This window comes from Condylura cristata, unplaced genomic scaffold, assembly GCF_000260355.1.
Source record: "Condylura cristata isolate star-nosed mole 26May11 unplaced genomic scaffold, ConCri1.0 scaffold00006, whole genome shotgun sequence".
Lineage (NCBI taxonomy): Eukaryota > Metazoa > Chordata > Mammalia > Eulipotyphla > Talpidae > Condylura > Condylura cristata.
This window is the reverse complement of record NW_004567107.1, coordinates 50,234,110-50,253,308: the sequence shown is the minus strand read 5'-3', so window position 1 is coordinate 50,253,308 and position 19,199 is coordinate 50,234,110. Positions and strand designations below refer to the sequence as shown.

Below are 19,199 nucleotides of genomic sequence, written 5' to 3'. Positions count from 1 at the left end.
CAGATTTTACTGATAGGAAAGTGTTGGATACATGTTGCAAAGGTTCGCAAGGATTTCCATGCCAAGAAAACCAAACATTATGGTTAAAAGCCTCACAGGGAAGCCTCACACTTTCACCCATAATTCCAACTTCCTAATCTGTTTGAGTAGAATGCTCAAGCCAGTTAGGAAGTGATTGGCCTCTGTCAGCAGTCAGTCTCTTGTCTTCAAGCATTTTCCTGGTGAGGCAATATATTAACCTCCACTGAGTGATGACTCTGTCCAAATAAATCTCCTAAGAATGGGTGCACCACCCTTATTGTACCAATTGGGTTAACTAAGGGCAAAACTACAGCACTTGTTAAGTGCAAAACACAGGTGCACTCCACTGATCGCAGGAGACACTACTCTGACATTCATTGTATAGGAAGTGGTGTCTGTCTGACCAAGACAACACAATCTTCCTGCAGTCGTTCCTGTGAGCTTCCTTAAAAGGGGTGCATTTGGAGGTGAGGGAAAAGGACTGGCCAGTCACTGCTTCCTATGGCAGAGGCAAGTCTGAGGTGATTTCCAAAAATACAACACAAGTTATTGCAAGAATGTAGCCTTTCCATTTAAAAAGTGTCTGCTATTCTAATCTTTTAAAAGTGCTTTTAGTATACTGAACCAGTAAACCTGCTTTTGGAGAAGCTGGGCATTATTTAGATTAGGATACATTTTATGACAAATATGAATAAGGACACAAAAGGGTACATATAACCAGAGCTTAGTTAATAACATTTTTTTAATAAAATTTATTTATTTGTGCATACAGAACTGGGGTACAGGCCAGAGGCTCAGGGGCGGTGAGAGACTTCACCAGAGACATTGTGGGGAACAGAACAGGCAGATCGACGAAGTACACTGCTGAGGGGAGCAGCGGGCGGGCCAAGAGAGGTCTGCTAGGCCATGTGGTCACCTCCGGGGCAGGCGGGAATCGAACTCATGCGGAGTGGCTTTAGATTCTCAGTGCTGTGCTTTAACCCACTGCGCCACCAGGGAGGGCCAGTTAATAACATTTTTAAAAAACAAATGATCACCAAGGGCATTTTTAAATTAATACTTTGGTTTTTAAGGGAAATCTAATATTAATCCCCCCATACTTAGCTAGTTATTGGTTTTGAGACTTTCATACATGACTTGAAGTCATGTCTATTATTCCTCTTACAATGGACCATCTTGTTGATCATCAGTGTAGGGGTGCTTCTCCCCAGAAAAGACCATACTTACTACTCACATTCCACTTCCCACCCAATCTCACATCTCTGTGATTGCCACACTTATTCTATGAGAGAATGACTAATTTTTGAAGCTATGTGTTGCCTTTTCAATTTATAAAATATTTGTGTATTGTAAAAAATTCATAAACTACAGAAAAGGACAAGAAAACTATCCTTCATAATCAAAGGACACAAAGGTAAAACTGTTGGTGGTAGTTTCCTTCCATTGTTTTGTTTTGTGCATTGAAAGAGTGGGGTGATGGTACATGTACCATTGTACTGATTTTTCCCGCTCTTCATTGTATTATAAAAATTTCCTCATGTCATTAGAAGATACTCCTTGAAAATGTAGCATCTAAAGGTTGCATAGTACTTGGTCTCAGGCAAGGATGGTTTATAAGTCCTATTAGTCCTGTTTTTATAGAGTGTTTTACTAACTACTCTCATAAATTATATTTTAGTCAGTATTCATGTGTATTTCTTTGTGTGTATCAAATTATTTATGTAGACTATACTCAAAAAGCATAAGTTTTGAATCAAAGTATATTCATATTTTACTATCTGTATTATAGACAAATGTCTCTCAAAAATTTCTCCAGTCAGTGCACCTACCAGCAAAACATAAAAATATCTGTTTCCTAAACATTTACCAACATGAGGTATGCTTACTTTTGTTCATAAAAAATATGTCTAGTTGAAAGGAAAAGATTTTTGGCAGGTACCAAATTCCACACAGAAATACTTAAAGGAGCAAAGGCAACTTTTTTCCACTAGAAGAGAAACAACTTTAAGCAAATGCCGCCAGAATTTTGGTTGCCTATGAGAATAGATCTATATTTGTTTTGAAAAAAAAAATGCCATTATAGTCATTTCCTATCCTGCAACTTGCTAATTGTGTTTTTAAAGCAATTAACATTCAGTTGTGGAATTTTTTAATGATTGATCTATCCTCTTATTCTTTTTAATGGCTGCAGAGTGTTCTTTTATGCCTTCATATAAACCACATAAAGATAAATACCAGATGATGCTGCTTATATGCGAAATAAAGAGAAACCAAAGTATCAGACAAGGCCAACTTTTTTTTTTAAAGATTTATTTATTTATTCATACAGAACTGGGGTACAAGCCAGAGGTGCAGGGGCAGTGAAAGGCTTCACCAGAGAAAGAGTGGGGAGCAGAACAGGCAGATTGACTCCGGGGCCAGGGGTTGAACTCACACTGAGGCGGCTGTGGCAAGCTTGCATTGTTGTGTCCTAACCCATTGCACCACCAGGGAGGGCCAACGCCAACTTTTAAAACCAGCCCTTGAAAGCTGACCATAGATCTAAGGCATAGATAGGTGGGGAAGTGAGGACAGGGCAGGGATGAGGAGGGAGAGAGCATAATGGACTTTGGTGGAGAACTGTAGGGGCTTTGGTGATGGGAGAGCTAACATGAACACACCTGACAGGAGAAATCTTGTATTGTCAAAATATTAACAAAGATGGTAAAACAATGACACTCCATTGAAAAATAAAAATAAAATAATGTAAGCCATACAATTATAAGGGTCTATAAGGGCTTATTTTTATCTTACCTAGGAAGTCCTAAATGACTTCGTTTTTAAACTTCTCATCAGTGTCTTAAATTTAACTTTTCATTTTAAGATTATAGATTCGCATGCAATTGTAAGAAAAAAAAAGCAATAATCTCTAGCATAATCTCTTCCGTTAACAGTTATTCTTTACTCTGCTAGTGGGTACTGAGATTTCCTATAATATGATTCTTGAGTAAATGAATGATTAGGAATAAGGGGAATGAAAGCAACATTGCTCTCGTACCTGCTTTTTAGTTTCAATGGTAAATTGTCTGAAACATGCTTCCTCTATAACCTACAATACTCATTTGTAGTGAGCACTACCCTCCATGCCTACCTGGATGGCAGTCACACTAATTAGACACTAGAGTTGGAACGTGTATTTTCCTTCTTTCTCATGAGTAATTGTCCATCCACCATCTTCATAAATTGATTCCACCCATTTAGTTACTTGATTCTCATCCTCAGTGAAACAAATATACCAATATGTATAACTAATCACCTTACATTTTTTTCTCGTTGATGTACTTTTTGTTAATACGTAGGTCATTTAAACAAAGATAGATTAAAAAGAAATTAATGCATGTGTAAAACCTTAGAACTTTGTTACAGTAAATCACCAAATACTAGGAAATGGGGAATCCTTCTGTGCAGTTAACACAGTTGGCAATACAATTCCTGGGTCAGTTTTACTGTAGTCATTCAACAACTATTCCTTGAGCTTCTGTTACCATCCAGGCACTGTGCCAGGAGTAGAGAACAAACAGAAAAAAAAAAAGACCTGGTGGTTGTTCTCATGGAGCGTATGTCTTTGCGAGGAAGTTAAACAACAGACACATGAAAGGAGGTCAAAGTTTGCAGTGAAAAGTTGGCTTCTGTTGTAGACATCATGACAGTTGCTGAAGAAACAGTGAAGAAGACAATCTTCAGCAGAAATTCGCAAATAAAGGGAATGAAGAATTTGAACTTTGGGAAGTTTGTCTTTGTTGACTCTTTAAAGTGCTACGTACATGGATGCCAAGCCTCTGTATAACGTTTTATATGATTATTGATGATTCAGGTGGACCAGGTGGACAAAACAGCCCCTCACATCATGCACTTGCACCCCCCTTCTCAAGTGGGGCTCCTGAAAAATGGCTGTTATGGGATTTATATTACTTCCCGGGTGTTGAAGGCATCGGATCCTGACACTGATGACGAGCAGATAATTTTTAAGATTTTACAAGCACCCCGACACGGACATCTGAAAAACACAACCACAGGTCTGACTTCTCTAATACTCATAATTACTCATTTCAAAATACCAGTAGCTGGAGATGTTTGAGAGTAATTTGATTAAGTAGACACCTATTTGGTAGACACCCTGGTAGATGCAGTTAATAAATCAATATTGGTGCTACAGAAGGCTTAAAGCTAAACTTTCCCAAATTCATCCTGAATAGGAGAATAGCACACTGATGCATAGATGCTTATTGCTTGTAAGTTATTTTCAGTAGTCAGATTGTAATACATTAGGAGGAACACACAGTGTCAGGACTCTGTAATTTCTCAAATTACAAATCTTAAATTTGTAACTATTAAATCATGAATTCTAAGTGATATCAATCAGTTAATTTAGAAAATTCTGAGTTGGGTTTTTTTTTTTTGGTATAATGCTTTCTTTGCATTGTATATTATTTCTGCTTTATGAGATGGGATCAAATTATATCACTAAAAAGAATGGTACAGAATTACAGATTTTATTGTTGCCTTCTATCTTTGTGCTTTCATTAAGGCACAATTTATTTCTGGGATAAAGCAAAGTTTAAAGCCTAACTTAGGTTCATTACATTTGAGTTTAAGGTAGTTACAATAATGATAATTTCTTCAAAAAATGCTTTGGCGGTTTTTAAAACTATGTTTAAAATAAAACAGCAGTACAATTTGATCCATCTTATTCAACATTCTGCTTGATTATCTCTGAAATTCATTCATTCTTTTTTTTAGGTGAAGTTATCCATGAGAAATTTAGTCAGAAGGACTTAAACAGTAAGACTATTCTTTACATCATAAACCCATCTTTGGAAGTAAATTCAGATATCATGGAATTTCAAATCATGGACCCAACAGGGAACTCTGCAACTCCTCAACTGTAAATTATTTTGCTTATTCAATAGTCTGATACATAATGCCTATGATATAGCTGATTAGAAAAGAAAAATATACATTTTAAAACAAAAATCAAGAGGGCAAATTGATAGACCATTTCACAAACTCATAAATTTTATTATAAAGAAGAGTTTTCTTTCAGTTCCTGCTTGGAAATAGGAAAGTTAGTAGTTTTACAGACTATGGAAATATTCAAAATCAGTTAATTCATGGAATGTATGTAAATACACATACTTTCCCACACAGAGAGTTCTCTGTCTTGGCAATTGCAGGTTCATGTACAAATCATGCAGCAAGAGGTCACTGTAGGACTGCACTAGTAACCAGTCTCCAAAGCCCTAGAGCTGGGAAGAATGAGGTAGTCTGAAGTGTTAGCCAAACATCTCCTTGGATCACAAAAAAAAAAAAAACCTCAAAAAATTATTACTTGCAGCTGCCTTTATAAGTCAATGAACCTATCACAGATAAGATGGGGAAAAGGAAAGAGGAAAATAGACTTGGAGACGTATTGAGTGTCATGAAAACATTGTATATTGGATGACTCTCAGATTGATGAGCTTAAAATATCCTCAAAATTAAGATTAGTAGCAGACATAGTAATTTCACTTACTGGTTCCCTATTCTACCTTTTTTTAAATGTAAGTCTTGAATAATTTAGTATCAGAGGATCACAGAAAGGCTAGCCATAGTTCTTTGTGTATGTGTGTGTTTTTAATCTAATGCCTTTTATTCAACTGCAAACAAATTTGTTGATTTATCCTAGTTTTGATATTCACCATATTCTACACCCCATAAGGAAGAAAACAGAAATCACCTCTACTTTTTTTTTCCTTTTTCAGTCCAGAAGTGTAATGCCAGCAATTGCCAGCAGATGTCTCTATAGTCATTGTTAGAAAAAGACATCTCAGCAACTCTATTCCCAGTGTTCTTCCTCTATTAGCCTGAGAAACAGAAGCAGTGCCGAGCTTCCACAGATTTTTACTATGTGGCTACCATATGCCATGCACATTATAAGTTACGAAATAGATGTGAGCAAGGAAGAGCTTCCCCCGACATTAAAACGTAGTCATGAGGTTATAAAACTAAAGTGGATAACCACTAATTAAACTGCTCCTGCCTAAGAGAAATGCTTCCTCAAAATTTGCAATATTTGTATAAAATGTATTAACTGCTTGCAGTTGCTGACAAATGTCTTCCAAATCTCAAGAAAATATAAAGAAAAGAGTGCAGCTCCAAATACAATTAATACATTGATTTCATTTACTTTTTAATAGTTCAGTGAGAAAAGGTAAGAACAGTGGTCAGACTTGTCATTGACCTAATGCTGCTGTTGGTTCTCCAAGTATGAACAGAAGAATTTTTCTGCTCAGAATGTTACTAGAGCAGTTATGTCATGCACAGGCCCACCTCCCTCTCCCCTCCCCCCTTTATTGTTACCAAGGATTGCTTTTTAAAATGATTTATATATTGTTTAATAATATAATAGTTTATTTTTACATCATTTTGTACCATTTTCCATCTCAGTGGTAATCCCCGTGAGCTTCCCATCACCAAATCACCGGTGTGCCATCACTATAGCCCAGTGCACTTCTCTCCTCCCACCATTTTTGATCCCATTCCACCCCCGTAAAATGTCTCTGGTATATATTTGCTTATTATTATTATTATTATTTTCTCACCTGGTCCTTAATACTCCTGCTATGAGTGAAACCATCTGGTATTTTTCCTTTTCTTTCTGGCTTATCTCACTAAGCATGATCTTCTCCAGCTCCATCCATGTTGCTGCAAAAGGCAACATGTTTATTTATTTATTTTTTTTGGTTGCTGAATAATATTCCATTGTGTATATATACTACATCTTTTAAATACAGTCATCTACTTTTGGGCATTTGGATTGATTCCATGTCTTTCCAATTGTAAATAAAGCAGCAATTAAACAGGGAGTGCAGGTGTCTTTTTGAATCAGTGTTTTGTGTCTTTTTGGTAGGTATCTAGAAATGGGATTGCTGGGTCATATAGAAGCTCCAATAGTTTGAGAAACCTCCAAACAATTTTCCATAGTAGTTGTACTAGTTTGCATTCCCACCAGCAGTGTAGGAGAGTTCCTTTTTCTCCATATCCTCTCCAACATTTGTTGTTGCTAATTATTTTAAGATGTGCCATTCTCACTGGTGTGAGGTGGTATCTCATTGTGGTTTTATGTTGTATCTCCTTTATTACAAGTGATGTTGAACATTTTTTCATATGCTTCTTGGCCATTTGCATTTCCTCTTTAGAGAAAAGTGTCTTTTTAGCTCTTCTGCCCATTTTTTGATGGAGTTGTTTATTTTTGTTGAGTTTCATCAATTCTTTGTATATCTTTGTGATCAATCCTTTATCTCTAGTTTTGTGTGAGAAAATTTTTTCCCAATTAGTGGGATATCTTTGTTTTTTGTACTGTCTCTTTTGTTGTACAGAAGCTCTTTAACTTGATGTAGTCCCATCTATATATTGAGTTGATTTTTGTGTATGGTGCGAGGTAGTGATCTAGTTTCATTTTTTTGCGTGTAGCTTCCCAGTTTTCCCAGCACCATTTGTTGAACAAACTTTGTTCCATTGTATCTTCTTTGCCCCTTTGTCAAAAATAAGCTGTCCATAAACCTGTGGGTTTATAGCTGGGTTTTCTATTCAAATCCACTGGTCTATGTGTCTGTTCTTGTTCCAGTACCATGCAGGTTAGATTATTATGGCTTTGTAGTATAGCTTGAAGTTTGGGATTGTGATGCTTCTGTTCTCTTTCTTTTTAGTCATGAAAGTTTTGGCTCTTGAGGTCTTTTGTGGTTCCATATGAATCTTATCAATATTTGTTCTATTTCTTTGAAGAATGTCATTGAGACTTTTATTGGGATAGTGCTAAATCTGTATATCGCTTTTGGCAGGATGGCCATTCTGATGATGTTAATTCTCCCGATCCATGAGGAGAGGATGTCTTTCCATTTCATGGTGTCTTCTTGTATTTCTTTTAACAGTGTCTTGTAATTTTCTTTGTATAGGTCTTTTACCTCTTTTATAAGGTTGACTCCCAGGTATGTGATTCTTTTTGTTTTAATAGTAAAGGTGTTTTTTTGTTTTTTTTTTTTTAGTTTTTTAAATTTCTGCTTCTTCTGGTTGGTTGTGTATAGGAAGGCCTCTGATTTTTGTGTGTTGATTTTATATCCTACTACCTTACTAAACTGGTTGATTGTTTTGAGTAGTTTATCAATGGAATTTTTAGGTTTCCATGTAAATTAACATATAAAGATGATTTACATTTTTAAATAATCCACATATTCATGGAAGAATCACACAAGAATTTCTAATCTTCACTGAGGCAATTATATTGCAAAGACCCAAGATTTATAATACTTGTAACTTGGTTTTTGCTGAATTTTGGGAAGAAATTCACTGGGAAAATGTTCATTTTTTTTTCCCAAAAACATTTACTTATGAGTGAGATTGGGGACAACTACACCAATCAAATATTATGAGTAATCTACGAGTCCTGCCTACTCTAAAAAAAAAAAAAAAAGGCAACTTAGTGTATATTAGAATAAAATCATAATTATTTTGGCGGTAGTTCTTGGTAGGCATATTTTGTACCTTTTTGTTTCACTGGTTATACAGAGACAGGAAGCGACTTTTCCAAGCTCATGCAGATACTACTGAAAGAGCTAGATACGGACCTTGAAAGTCTGGCTCTAGAATCCATAGTTTGCTAACTGCACAAACGAATGAAACTGTTGCCCTTAGCAAGTATGTTAAACTTCTGAATGGATAAAGGGCAGCCCACTTAGCTCCCCTCTCCCCTTTCTTTTAGCTAGACATTAGTCACACAGGCAGCAAAAAAAAAAGAGTAATACATATTACTCAGGGACCTTAAGTTTTAGTTTTTTTTTTTCTTTATGCATACAGAACTGAGAGGCTTCACCAGAGACAGAGTGGGGTACAGAACAGCCAGACCAACTAAGTACACTCCTGAGGGGAGCAGCCGGTGGGCAAGAGAGGTCTGCCAAGCCATGTGGGTCACTTCTGGGATGGAGGCTCGAACTTGTACTGAAGCTGCTGCGCTAGCTTTCAGTGCTGCATCCTAACCCATTGTGCCACCAGGGAGGGCCCACGTTTTAGTTTTTTTTAATGTAAATTACAGGTATGAATATTGATCAGTGTGAATTTGTTTAGCACCTGAGAATATGGTATGGAAAACAGACAATGCTCTACTGACCTTAGAGCCAAAAGACAAGGGTTGAGCTTTGGCACTGACTTTGATCTAAATGAGCATTCTTACTGTTGCTATCTCATCTGTAAAGTGAATGTCTTTACAGCACCATATTTTGTGTAGAGAAACAAATGAGATTAAAAACATGCAACAGCATATTTGTTAAGGTATACTTAGAGACCTTAACAAATATACCTTATGGGTGATCTCTCTTGTCGTTCATCTATGTGGATAAAATAAATGACTGGTTAAAGTAGTATCCGAGACACATTTGGTGGCCAGATAAGCCCCAGCTCTAATTATGAATTGATTCTAGAATGATTCACATTGTAAATAATCAAACTGTTTATTAATGAATAAGCTAAATGCTGTGGAACTTTGTGTTCTTGTTTTGCTTAAATAGGATTAATAGGTTAATAGTTTGCATATATAAAGTGGTGAAAAGCTGCAATAAAGCTAAAGAGACTAGTGTGTGCAACCGGAGTAGAAAGGGGATTTTTTTTTAAGATTTATTTATTTATGGATACAGTACTGGGGTTCAGGCCAGAGGCACAGGTGTGGTGAGAGGAATCACCAGAGACAGAGTGGGGAGCAGAACAGGCAGATGGACAAAACACACTGCTGAGGAGAGCAGCAGGCAGGTTAGGAGAGGTTTGCTGTACCATGTGGATCACCTCTGGGATGGGCAGGGATCAAACTCAGCCTTTCAGTGCTGTGCTTAACCCACTGTGACACCAGGGAGGGCCAAAAGGGGGTCTTTTAAAAAAACAAGAAGCAATTATGTTTAGTGAGAATGTTCCAGAATCTTGATAGTGAGTTTTTACTATTGCAGCATTTTCATGAAATGGGTCAACTGACATTCCATTATAAGAGGTGTTAGGGAATGCTGGTTTAGGCAACACTAATCAAGTTATTGCTAGATGGTTAACTTGGCTGCTGTATAGCTATATCATATCCTAAAGCCATGGAGATGCTTGAATGAACAGAGAATCTCTGAGAGAGGGCTATAGACAACAATGCATCTCAACTTGATTTGACTATAGAAACACCTCCCTCCCAATACCTCATTGAACAAAATTTTCGGGGAATACATTTGAGTGACAGTTTTACATGAATATAAACCATAACCATGAAATCCAGTGAAATTTGCATGAAGCCTTAGATTTGGCTAAGTTTCAGGCACTGCGCTAGGTGCTTTGTGATTTAATCTGCAAAGCACAATCCTCTGAGGGCAAGAAGGAAATCAGGCTCAAAGCACTTAAGTAATTGGTCTGAAGTCTCTAAATAGATGAGTGACAGAGCTTAAAGTGATCCCCGACCTTCTGACCTTAAAGTGCACCTCACTTTCTTTGCCCATGCCTTGACATGTTCACAAGCTGATGCCTTTCTTTGGTTCAGCTCCAACCTCAAGATGATTAGAACTCCCGAGCTAAGCTGCGCAGAACCCACATTGTTCATCAGAAACATCTCTGTAGACCACAGAATGTAGTCAACTTCTGACCAAGGCAGTTTGCTACTATGTCTTCTATGTTGATCTCTTTCTCGTATCCACTGGAGAAAAAAGTGAATTTCAGAGAAGTTGTTCTCCTAACCCCAGCTGCAGCATGATTCCAGCTCTGCCTCTTCTCCATCTGGCTGCCCTCATTCTAGCTGTTCTATTATCCATGCATGGCCATAAAAGAGAAGGAGTGAAAGAAATTAAAAAGAAAAGGAAATTTTAACAGGTGAATTTTGCGATGTTTTAGCTCCTCTTATGAAACACCTTGTAGGGGAAGAGGTTGAAATGATTGACTGGGGAAAGCTTATCCATTACCTGCATCTCAGAAGTTAAAGTATTTGTTTCCAGTCTAGGTCTAGGAAAGCACAGAGGAAGGGAAGGGAAATAGCACTTATTAAGCACCCACTGCGTACAGGTGCTTTATACATATTAACTAATTTTCATTTTCATCATTTGATGTGCATTTAATTGTCCCTTTAAAGATAATGAAAACTGAGTCTCACAGAGATTAACTGACCCAAATCACACTCTAGTAAGTTGTTGCGAAATATGTCTCACTCCCGAGCACTTGTTTTGGGTACTCACTACGCTGTCTCCTGGCTAAACTGTTTCTCCATTATTATGAGACGAAGACAAAAATGAAAACACAGGTGTTCTAACATTAGATTATCGAACTTAATAACATCATCTTTGAATTGATGTCTTAAATACTTAGAAAAGAATTTTTTAATATTTCAGTTTTCTTAAGTCATGGTATTTGATTATAAATGAAGATCTAGTTATCAGACAAATCTAATCACAATTGTAGCTTCTATAAATATTTCAGTGAGAAACTCAATATACTTAATGAGTATTTATTAAGGTTCATTAACTACTTTGAATTACAGGAACATCATTATTATACTTGGGAATGAGGAAACTGAGGCATAGAACAGCTAACTACTTTTTTCATAGACTCATGTTGACCTGGGTAATGTTTCAAATCCTAAGCTGGAGTTTTAGCCCCATTTCTTTTATGCATATTTCCTTCATATAAATGAATTATGAGAAGCTATAAAATAAAATGTCAGAAGTTATAATCTTTGATTCTGCCTCAAAACAGTTGACATATTGGTTCAGATAATTCTTTGTTATGTGGTGAGTTGGAGGAGTTGGTTGGGTGCTCTGTGCCTAGAAGATTATTTAACAACATCCCCAGCTCTACTTATTAAAAGTCAGTGTCACCTTCTGACATCTGACAAAGATGTCTCTAGATATACCAAGTATTGAGAATGATGCCCACACCATGTAAAATAATGTTTTATATAGACATACTTATATGCTGCGTGATAGAATGCTCTTTTATCACTGTGATCTTTCTTGACTATAATAAAGTTCAGGCATAATCAAAGAATCCAGAATCGGTTCTAGAAAGAACATATGAAGATCATCTAGCTTAGTATTTTTTCAGTATGTGAAATATGAGGCTAATAGGACCAGAGTAGAAAATAGAGTGGTCAAGTTACATGGGGAAACAGGTAAACAAGATTCATTAAACTGTATAACAAATATTTTTTGAGCACTTACTGTGTTCTCTTCCATCAATCTACTGGGACATGGGAATATATCAGTGAACCAAAGTCCCCTAGTTCACTTGTAACAAACACAGAATCTAGATAAAGCATGTTATGTGTAATACATGATTAGGAAAATGAAAAGTTGGTCAGGATATGGGGGTCACAATGGACATTTGGGGATGGATCACAATTTCAAATTGGGTGTTTAACCAACTTTTCTTGTACCTGAGTTAGTTTATAATTAGCAGAAAGAACAAAAGCCTCATGACTTCAAACCCAGAAAAATTTCCCCTACTTCAACCTATGTCTTGCATTCACAATGGTGGTTAGATAACAGCATATTGTTTTCTATTAAATCAATTTTTCTATTGTGATTAGTATCTCAGAAATCACTTAGAAAAGTCTATATTAATTGGGGATGATTTTCTCACTGGGAAAGTTTGCAAATATCAGAAACAGTTTTGATCATCATCACTGGAGAAGAATGATACTACTGAACTAGCAGGTATTGGCTAGGGTTGTAAGGTGTTGCTAAACATTTTACAATGCCCAGGTTAACTTCCCACAATGAAGTATTATCTGACCAAAATGCCATGTAGAGGTTAAGAAATACTGACTCAGAGCTTAAGGACTCCTCACCTCCTATTAAATGACTTGAAATGATTGCCACATGGGTTTCACGTAAAGTATGTCCATAAACTTCACTTTTGACCTTAGTATGAGCTTCATTCAATGGTATTAGAAGGGAGGGATCATTAGAATGTGAAGATTTGAGCCAACTCTTGTGTACATGACACCTATCCATCCAGTGCTTTCCAAACCTCTCTACTGGGTTTCTGCAGCTGGCTTTCTACAAGATCCCAGATATGACTATGTGGCTTCTTGTGGAGACACTTCCCAAGTGACTGTCTACATTTGTTATTTTGCTTCCCAACCAGAGTCTCAGCATAGAAAATCTCAAATAACAGTACTACACAAATCAAAAAGTCATATACAAACATATGTTGCATGTATTCTATAGGTGTGCTAGTGCTTTGTGATTAAAGTAAATTTCTGGAAGATAGATAGTTTGGCTTAAAATGCATGGCTTTTCAATAGATTTTATTATTTGCAGTGAGTTTTAAGAAAATAAAGTAAGCGGCCCTCCCTGGTGGTGCAACGGGTTAGGACACAGCCCTGCAAGCTGGCAACAGCCGCTTTAGTGGGAGTTCATTCCCTCTCCCCGAGGCGATCCACATGGTGTGGCAGACCTTTCCTGACCTGCCTGCTGCTTCCCTCACCAGTGTACTTCCTCAGCTGGCCTGTTCTGCTCCCCACTCTGTCTCTGGTGAAGTCTCTCACTGCCCCTGTGCCTCTAGCCTGTACCCCAGTTTTGTATGCATAAATAAACATTTTTAAAAAATGTCAACACGCTATGTAATAACAGCCTTGCCCTCTAAGCATTGTGCAGCATTTTAATGGTGCACCCGGGTAAGGCTCACACTTTCCCAAGTATCAAATCTTTTGTGCTTTGAAGCTAAGGAGCATCCCTTATGGATCTAGGTCAGCAATTCAAAATGCATTTAGCTTTAGTCCTTCAGGTCACCTTGATCTGTGGGGTGACACTGATGAATTTTTATATGTCACATTTTTCCTTGGTAATGAATGGGTTCTCCAAAGATTAGATGTTGAAACTCCTTTGAAATTTCCCAAGGCTTAACTGAAATCCATCCATAGTAACATATTTCACTTGTTCTCACTGTTCTTTTTCCCCATTTCATCTTTCTGTCATCTCCCCCAAAACCTCATTCTGATACTTTTTTCTTCTCACTTACCTGGGCCCTTTAGGGATTATTTACACCAAGTTACTTCCGGCATTTTAGTATCTTTGTTGCTTGTTTTCTTCTAATTCTTTAAGCACAATTATTTACTGATATGCTTTCTGCTGAACTTCAGTTATGTCAAAGGCCCATGACAGTCTCTATTTTTTAATAAGGGTTCTGTATATATATAAAATAAAGCAGAATATTCATTAAGCCCAGAATGCTAGTAACAATGATTGATTGAATCTATTAATTGAACAAACACTCTGTTCATATAGACTCATGAACCTTTGCAGGTTCCCACACTACCCTGCCCCACTGACCTAGGTCCTTGCGGGAGAAGCCGGTGCTATTGAGTTGATTTTGCTTGTGAACTTAATCATAGGATGTGACTGTGACACATGATTGCCACGAGGGCATAAGGAGGTCAGTAGAAAATAAAACTGTTCCCAAATACAAATGATCCCAGGAAAGCCTGGAGAGTCTTGTGAAATTTGTGACCTCTGTGCCTCACTCGGTGGCATTTAACGCTTCTAATTGTTTAAAAAAAAAAAAAATCTGACAAATCTACAGGAAAGAAACTGGGTATGATTGGAAGCTTGAAAAGTAGGTCAGGGAGCCACTGAAGGTTTTCTACTTTTAGAATAAAAGGGAAATGAATAAAACAAAAGCAATGGAAATGTCCCAAGTGATCATAGTGAAAGTCACTTGTGTTTATGGACTTGAAGGTAATGAGGGCAAGAGGGGCAAGTCTGTGTGGGGAGAAAAGTCCAGTTTCTCACCTGCAATAGGGAAGTGTTTCAAGATATTCTTCTGCTGTAACTCAGATAAGAACCATGAGGAACTTCATTGGGAAGAAGAATAGTAAAGGAAGAGTAGATCTGGTATCAGATTTATTTATTTATGCATATAGTACTGGGGTACAGGCCAGAGATGCAGGTGTGGTGAGAGGATTCTACAGAGACAGAGTGGGGAGCAGAACAGGCAGACTGAGCAACTACATTGCTGAGGGGAGCAGCAGGCGGGTCAGGAGAGGTCTGCCACGCCGTGTGGGTCACCTCTGGGGCAGGGTTCAAACTCATGCTGGTTTTAGCTTCTTAGTGTTGTGCTTTAACATGCTGTGCCACCAGGGAGGGCCCAATGCTGGGGATTTTAACTCTGTTCTTTGTCCTACTTTTGTTTGTATTTTGCCTTTGTACTATTACTTAACCCCTAGGCTTGGTTTTCTTTTCTGAGAAAAAAAGAGGAATAGAAGTTCCTTTCAACCCAAGGATTAAAGAAGACAGTTTGCCCAAATGTTCAGCTCACTAAATGTGTGTGTGGGGAGTGGGGGTGGGGGGAAAAATGGGGGGGGCGTGGTTTGAGGAGTGAAGAGAAAAGACCACTCTCTGTCAGATTGATTCAGTTGTATAGCTGCATCCAAGCTACATATCAGCAAAACCACTTAATATATACAAAAGAGTGGTATGCAAACATGTCCACTTTAAGACCTAGTCAGATCCTGAAAGTAACTTGTCACTAAACTGAGCTCGACTTCAGAGAAGTGTGATTACACCGGTTCTTGTGGCGCAGATGAGGAGGGAAAAGATAAGTCAGTGGATTTTGACTGTCAATGCCCTCCCCAAAAGTGATTATCACTGTTAACTTAATGATTCCTTCAGAACACTCCAGTTTGAGTCTTGTCTATCATTAATAACCTTAGAACCCTTGAGGGATTTTAAAACTTAGTCTCTGTATTTATAAAATGGAATTCTAGTGCTTCTCTTGTCTACCTCACAGCATTGTTGTAAGCATCAAGATACATGTTCGAAGTTCTTTGTGAACTAAAATGTACTATACATGTATGGGGAGTTTTTAGCACTGGGTTGAGCCAGTGAAATAAGATGTAAGCCTCCTACCCAGCATGTACTATACATTTCTTCTCTTTTTTTTCTTTTTCCTTTCACGCACAGTTTGGAATTGAAGTGGTCTCACATTGAATGGTCGCAGACTGAATATGAGGTTTGTGAAAATGCAGGCTTATTGCCTTTGGAAATTACCAGAAAAGGATATTCCATTGACTCAGCTTTTGTGAGTGTAAAGGTAACAACTCTAAATTGTCAATTGTCAAGCTAAAACTTAGGTTACTTATTGTTGCCTTTAATGATTTCTTTATAAAGTTCAGAGTAGCCAAGAAGTTTTCAAAATTAGCGGTGTCATACTATTCTGAACATACTAAGTAAAAAATCTTGTCCCTACATGCTTCACCTATATTCATTAGCTCTTAGATATGATTTTAAACTTATGTTTAGTGTTAAAATCTGGTCATTAAGTTTGACATTTCATCTTAAAAGGAGATAGATTCAACCACGTAAACTTGGGCCAAACTCATCTTTGGATAGAAAAGTGCAAATCACTCTGTGGGGTACCCAAATTTTAGTTCCCAGATAGATTTCTCTTAATATGCAGCATATTACTTCCTGTGGTCCTAGGGGATGAGGTAAATCAGGAAAGGAGACAAACCTAATTTAAAGAGTTACCTGAGTTACACAGAACTAAGGGAACATTGCTCAGTCCAGGCACCCTGAAACATGAGACATTATCAGTAGTCACTACAGAATTAGGCAATAGATATCCTTTCTATAGACTCCAGAACACCACCTATAATTTCTAGAATGGCAGGATGTTTTAGAAGTCACTGTAACAATAGTACTTCAGGAGAAAGAGAATGTGAAAAGCCTGTCCATACTAGTGATGGAAAATAAACCTTGAAGCTTCCTCTCTTCGACTTATTGAAAGGATGCTGGTCTTAGCCTCTTGGGGATATGGTATCTCAGTTGCCTCAATTATAAGGAAAAAATTCAGCTCACCTCAGAACCTTCTAAATTTAATTCTACCATATTCCAATTTGGTATCTATATTTCCAGTGGGCATAGGCTTTTTTCTCAGTTTAGTTGGTGCTGCACTGTTATTAAAACACCAGGCAGTTTATGCATTATAATTTTCCAGCAGATTGTTTATGCAAAAAGAAAGACTTTGCCTGGATGGTTTTCTAATAATCCTCTGGTCCTCCATAGAAAGCACCATATGCTCTAGTCTGGAGTTTTGGGCCACGCCACCATCCACCTTGCCAGGAAGAACATACGTGGAATGACATGGAACCTTTTGTCTACTTAAGCTGAATGCATACCAGGAAGCTGCCAGCTGAGTGTGCAGCCCCTCAGCAAACGCCCCGAGTCCTTCAGGGACACTCTCCCGAGAGCACAGCCTGCTGCTTTATGCCAGACTGTTTGGCTACTTGACTGGGAGCAGGGAGAAGAAAGCACTACCACCGGGTGTTACTGACCCGGTTTGAATCATGTCCTTTCACCTGACTGATTTTACCAATCACCTTGCCTCAGACCACTCCTTTCCCCACGCAGGATTCTGTCAACTCAGTGGTGGTAAATACTAGGTAATTGCACGTGCAAGAACCATGCAGGGAAATGTAACCTCCAGCATATGGTGGCTACAGGTGTACAATGGGCTGCCTTTTCACAATGAAAGGTTGTTCAGGAGGAACCTTGGCATTGTAGACAAAGAGCAAATGGAAGCTTAGGAGCTGATCCTCCTCTTCAGGAAAATGCTCTCACCACAGACCCATTAGCAGATGTGAGGGCCTTTGATTTGAAATGGAAAGATGTCTGAGGACATAGAAATAGGGACTTTCATGTTTTTTAATTGTACATTTTGGAAAAGTGAAGAAATACATTGACCTGCTTTTCTGATTATCTTAAATGTCTAAAAGAAGTATCAAAGCATTAGCTGCCACTGTGCTTACGCAGGCTTCTCCTTTGATGACCTCTTTCAAACCAGCCAAGGACACATATTCTTTTTTTTTTTTTAAGGTTTTATTTATTTATGCATACAACAGCTGGGGTGCAGGCCAGAGATGAGGGGAAGGAGTAAGAGGATTCACCAGAGACAGAGTGGGGAGCAGAACAGGCAGAATGACGGAAATAAACTGCTGAGGGGAGCAGCGGGAAGGACAGGAGAGGTCTGCTGTGCCATGAGGGTCACCTCCCTGACTGGGGATTGAACTCGTGCTGCAGTAGCTGTGGATAGCTTCATAGTGCTGTGGATAGCTTCATAGTGTTGTGCTTTAACTCCTTGCACCACCAATGAGGGCCCAGGACACATCTCTTAAAACATAACATTAGCTTCCTGTGGGGGAGTTTAGGTCATGACTTCAGAGACCTTAAATTACCTTTGATTTTTAGCCCTGGAGGTAGGGAGCAGATTAGTCAATAGTCTCTTTCAAGCAGTGCAACTTTTTTTTTCCTGTGTGACTTGATGAAACTTCCCAAACCTTCAGTGCTGGGGGCCCTGAGTGTAGGCTGCCTTGTGTTCACCAGCTTTGTCATTCCCAGAGCCCATTCTTGTCTATGTAGAGGGCTGGCTTTCTTTGACAGGAAAAAGAAGCTGATTTGTTTTTTGTTCATGTGGTACCACAAAACTAGTTGCTAGATCTGACATGGATTGTCAAAGGTGTCTGCTTTTGCTGCTTTCCTTTATTTTCCTGTGGAATTATTTTAAAGCCCGTTGGGATAGAGAGAAAATAATGAAATAAGCAAATGATTAATAAAGAGGAAGCAAAAAATAAAAAAGAAAACAACCTTTATTTCCATTAGTATTTGTCTAGGAAAAAAGTCAGCTTTAAGGGAGATCTATGTAGGCTGGACCTAAAGTGGTTTATTATACTTTAAAAAATACTTTATGTTAAAATCAGACTTAAGAGCAGGAGTTTTGTCTAATATGACTAGATTTAGTTTCTTCTAGTGTAGACTAGGTGTTTCTTTATTATAGAATATTCATTTTTGTTTTTTTAAATATATTCTTCCATTTTAAGGTCAACCAAGTGTCAGCTGCAGTTGGAAAAGATTTTACCTTAACTCCATCTAAACTGGTTCAGTTTGACCCAGGTATGTACTGTTTACAGTTTATTCATGTTTTTGCAAGAAAATCTGAAGGTTAATAATCCTCTGGTCCTCCATAGAAAGCACCATATGCTCTAGTCTGGAGTTTTGGGCCACCCCACCATCCACCTTGCCAGGAAGAACATACGTGGAATGACATGGAACCTTTTGTCTACTTAAGCTGAATGCATACCAGGAAGCTGCCAGCTGAGT

At 38.0% G+C, this 19,199-nt stretch overlaps 1 protein-coding gene across 1 annotated transcript in view; it reads left to right on the top strand.

The window, feature by feature from the left end:
• Positions 1-19,199, top strand: part of FREM1 (FRAS1 related extracellular matrix 1) — a 150,189-nt gene that overhangs the window by 111,329 nt on the left and 19,661 nt on the right. The window contains exons 26-29 of the mRNA XM_004677672.1: positions 3,875-4,076; positions 4,801-4,945; positions 16,005-16,134; positions 18,920-18,992. Coding sequence (XP_004677729.1) covers positions 3,875-4,076; positions 4,801-4,945; positions 16,005-16,134; positions 18,920-18,992 — 550 coding nt within the window. The remainder of the gene's footprint in view (positions 1-3,874; positions 4,077-4,800; positions 4,946-16,004; positions 16,135-18,919; positions 18,993-19,199) is intronic.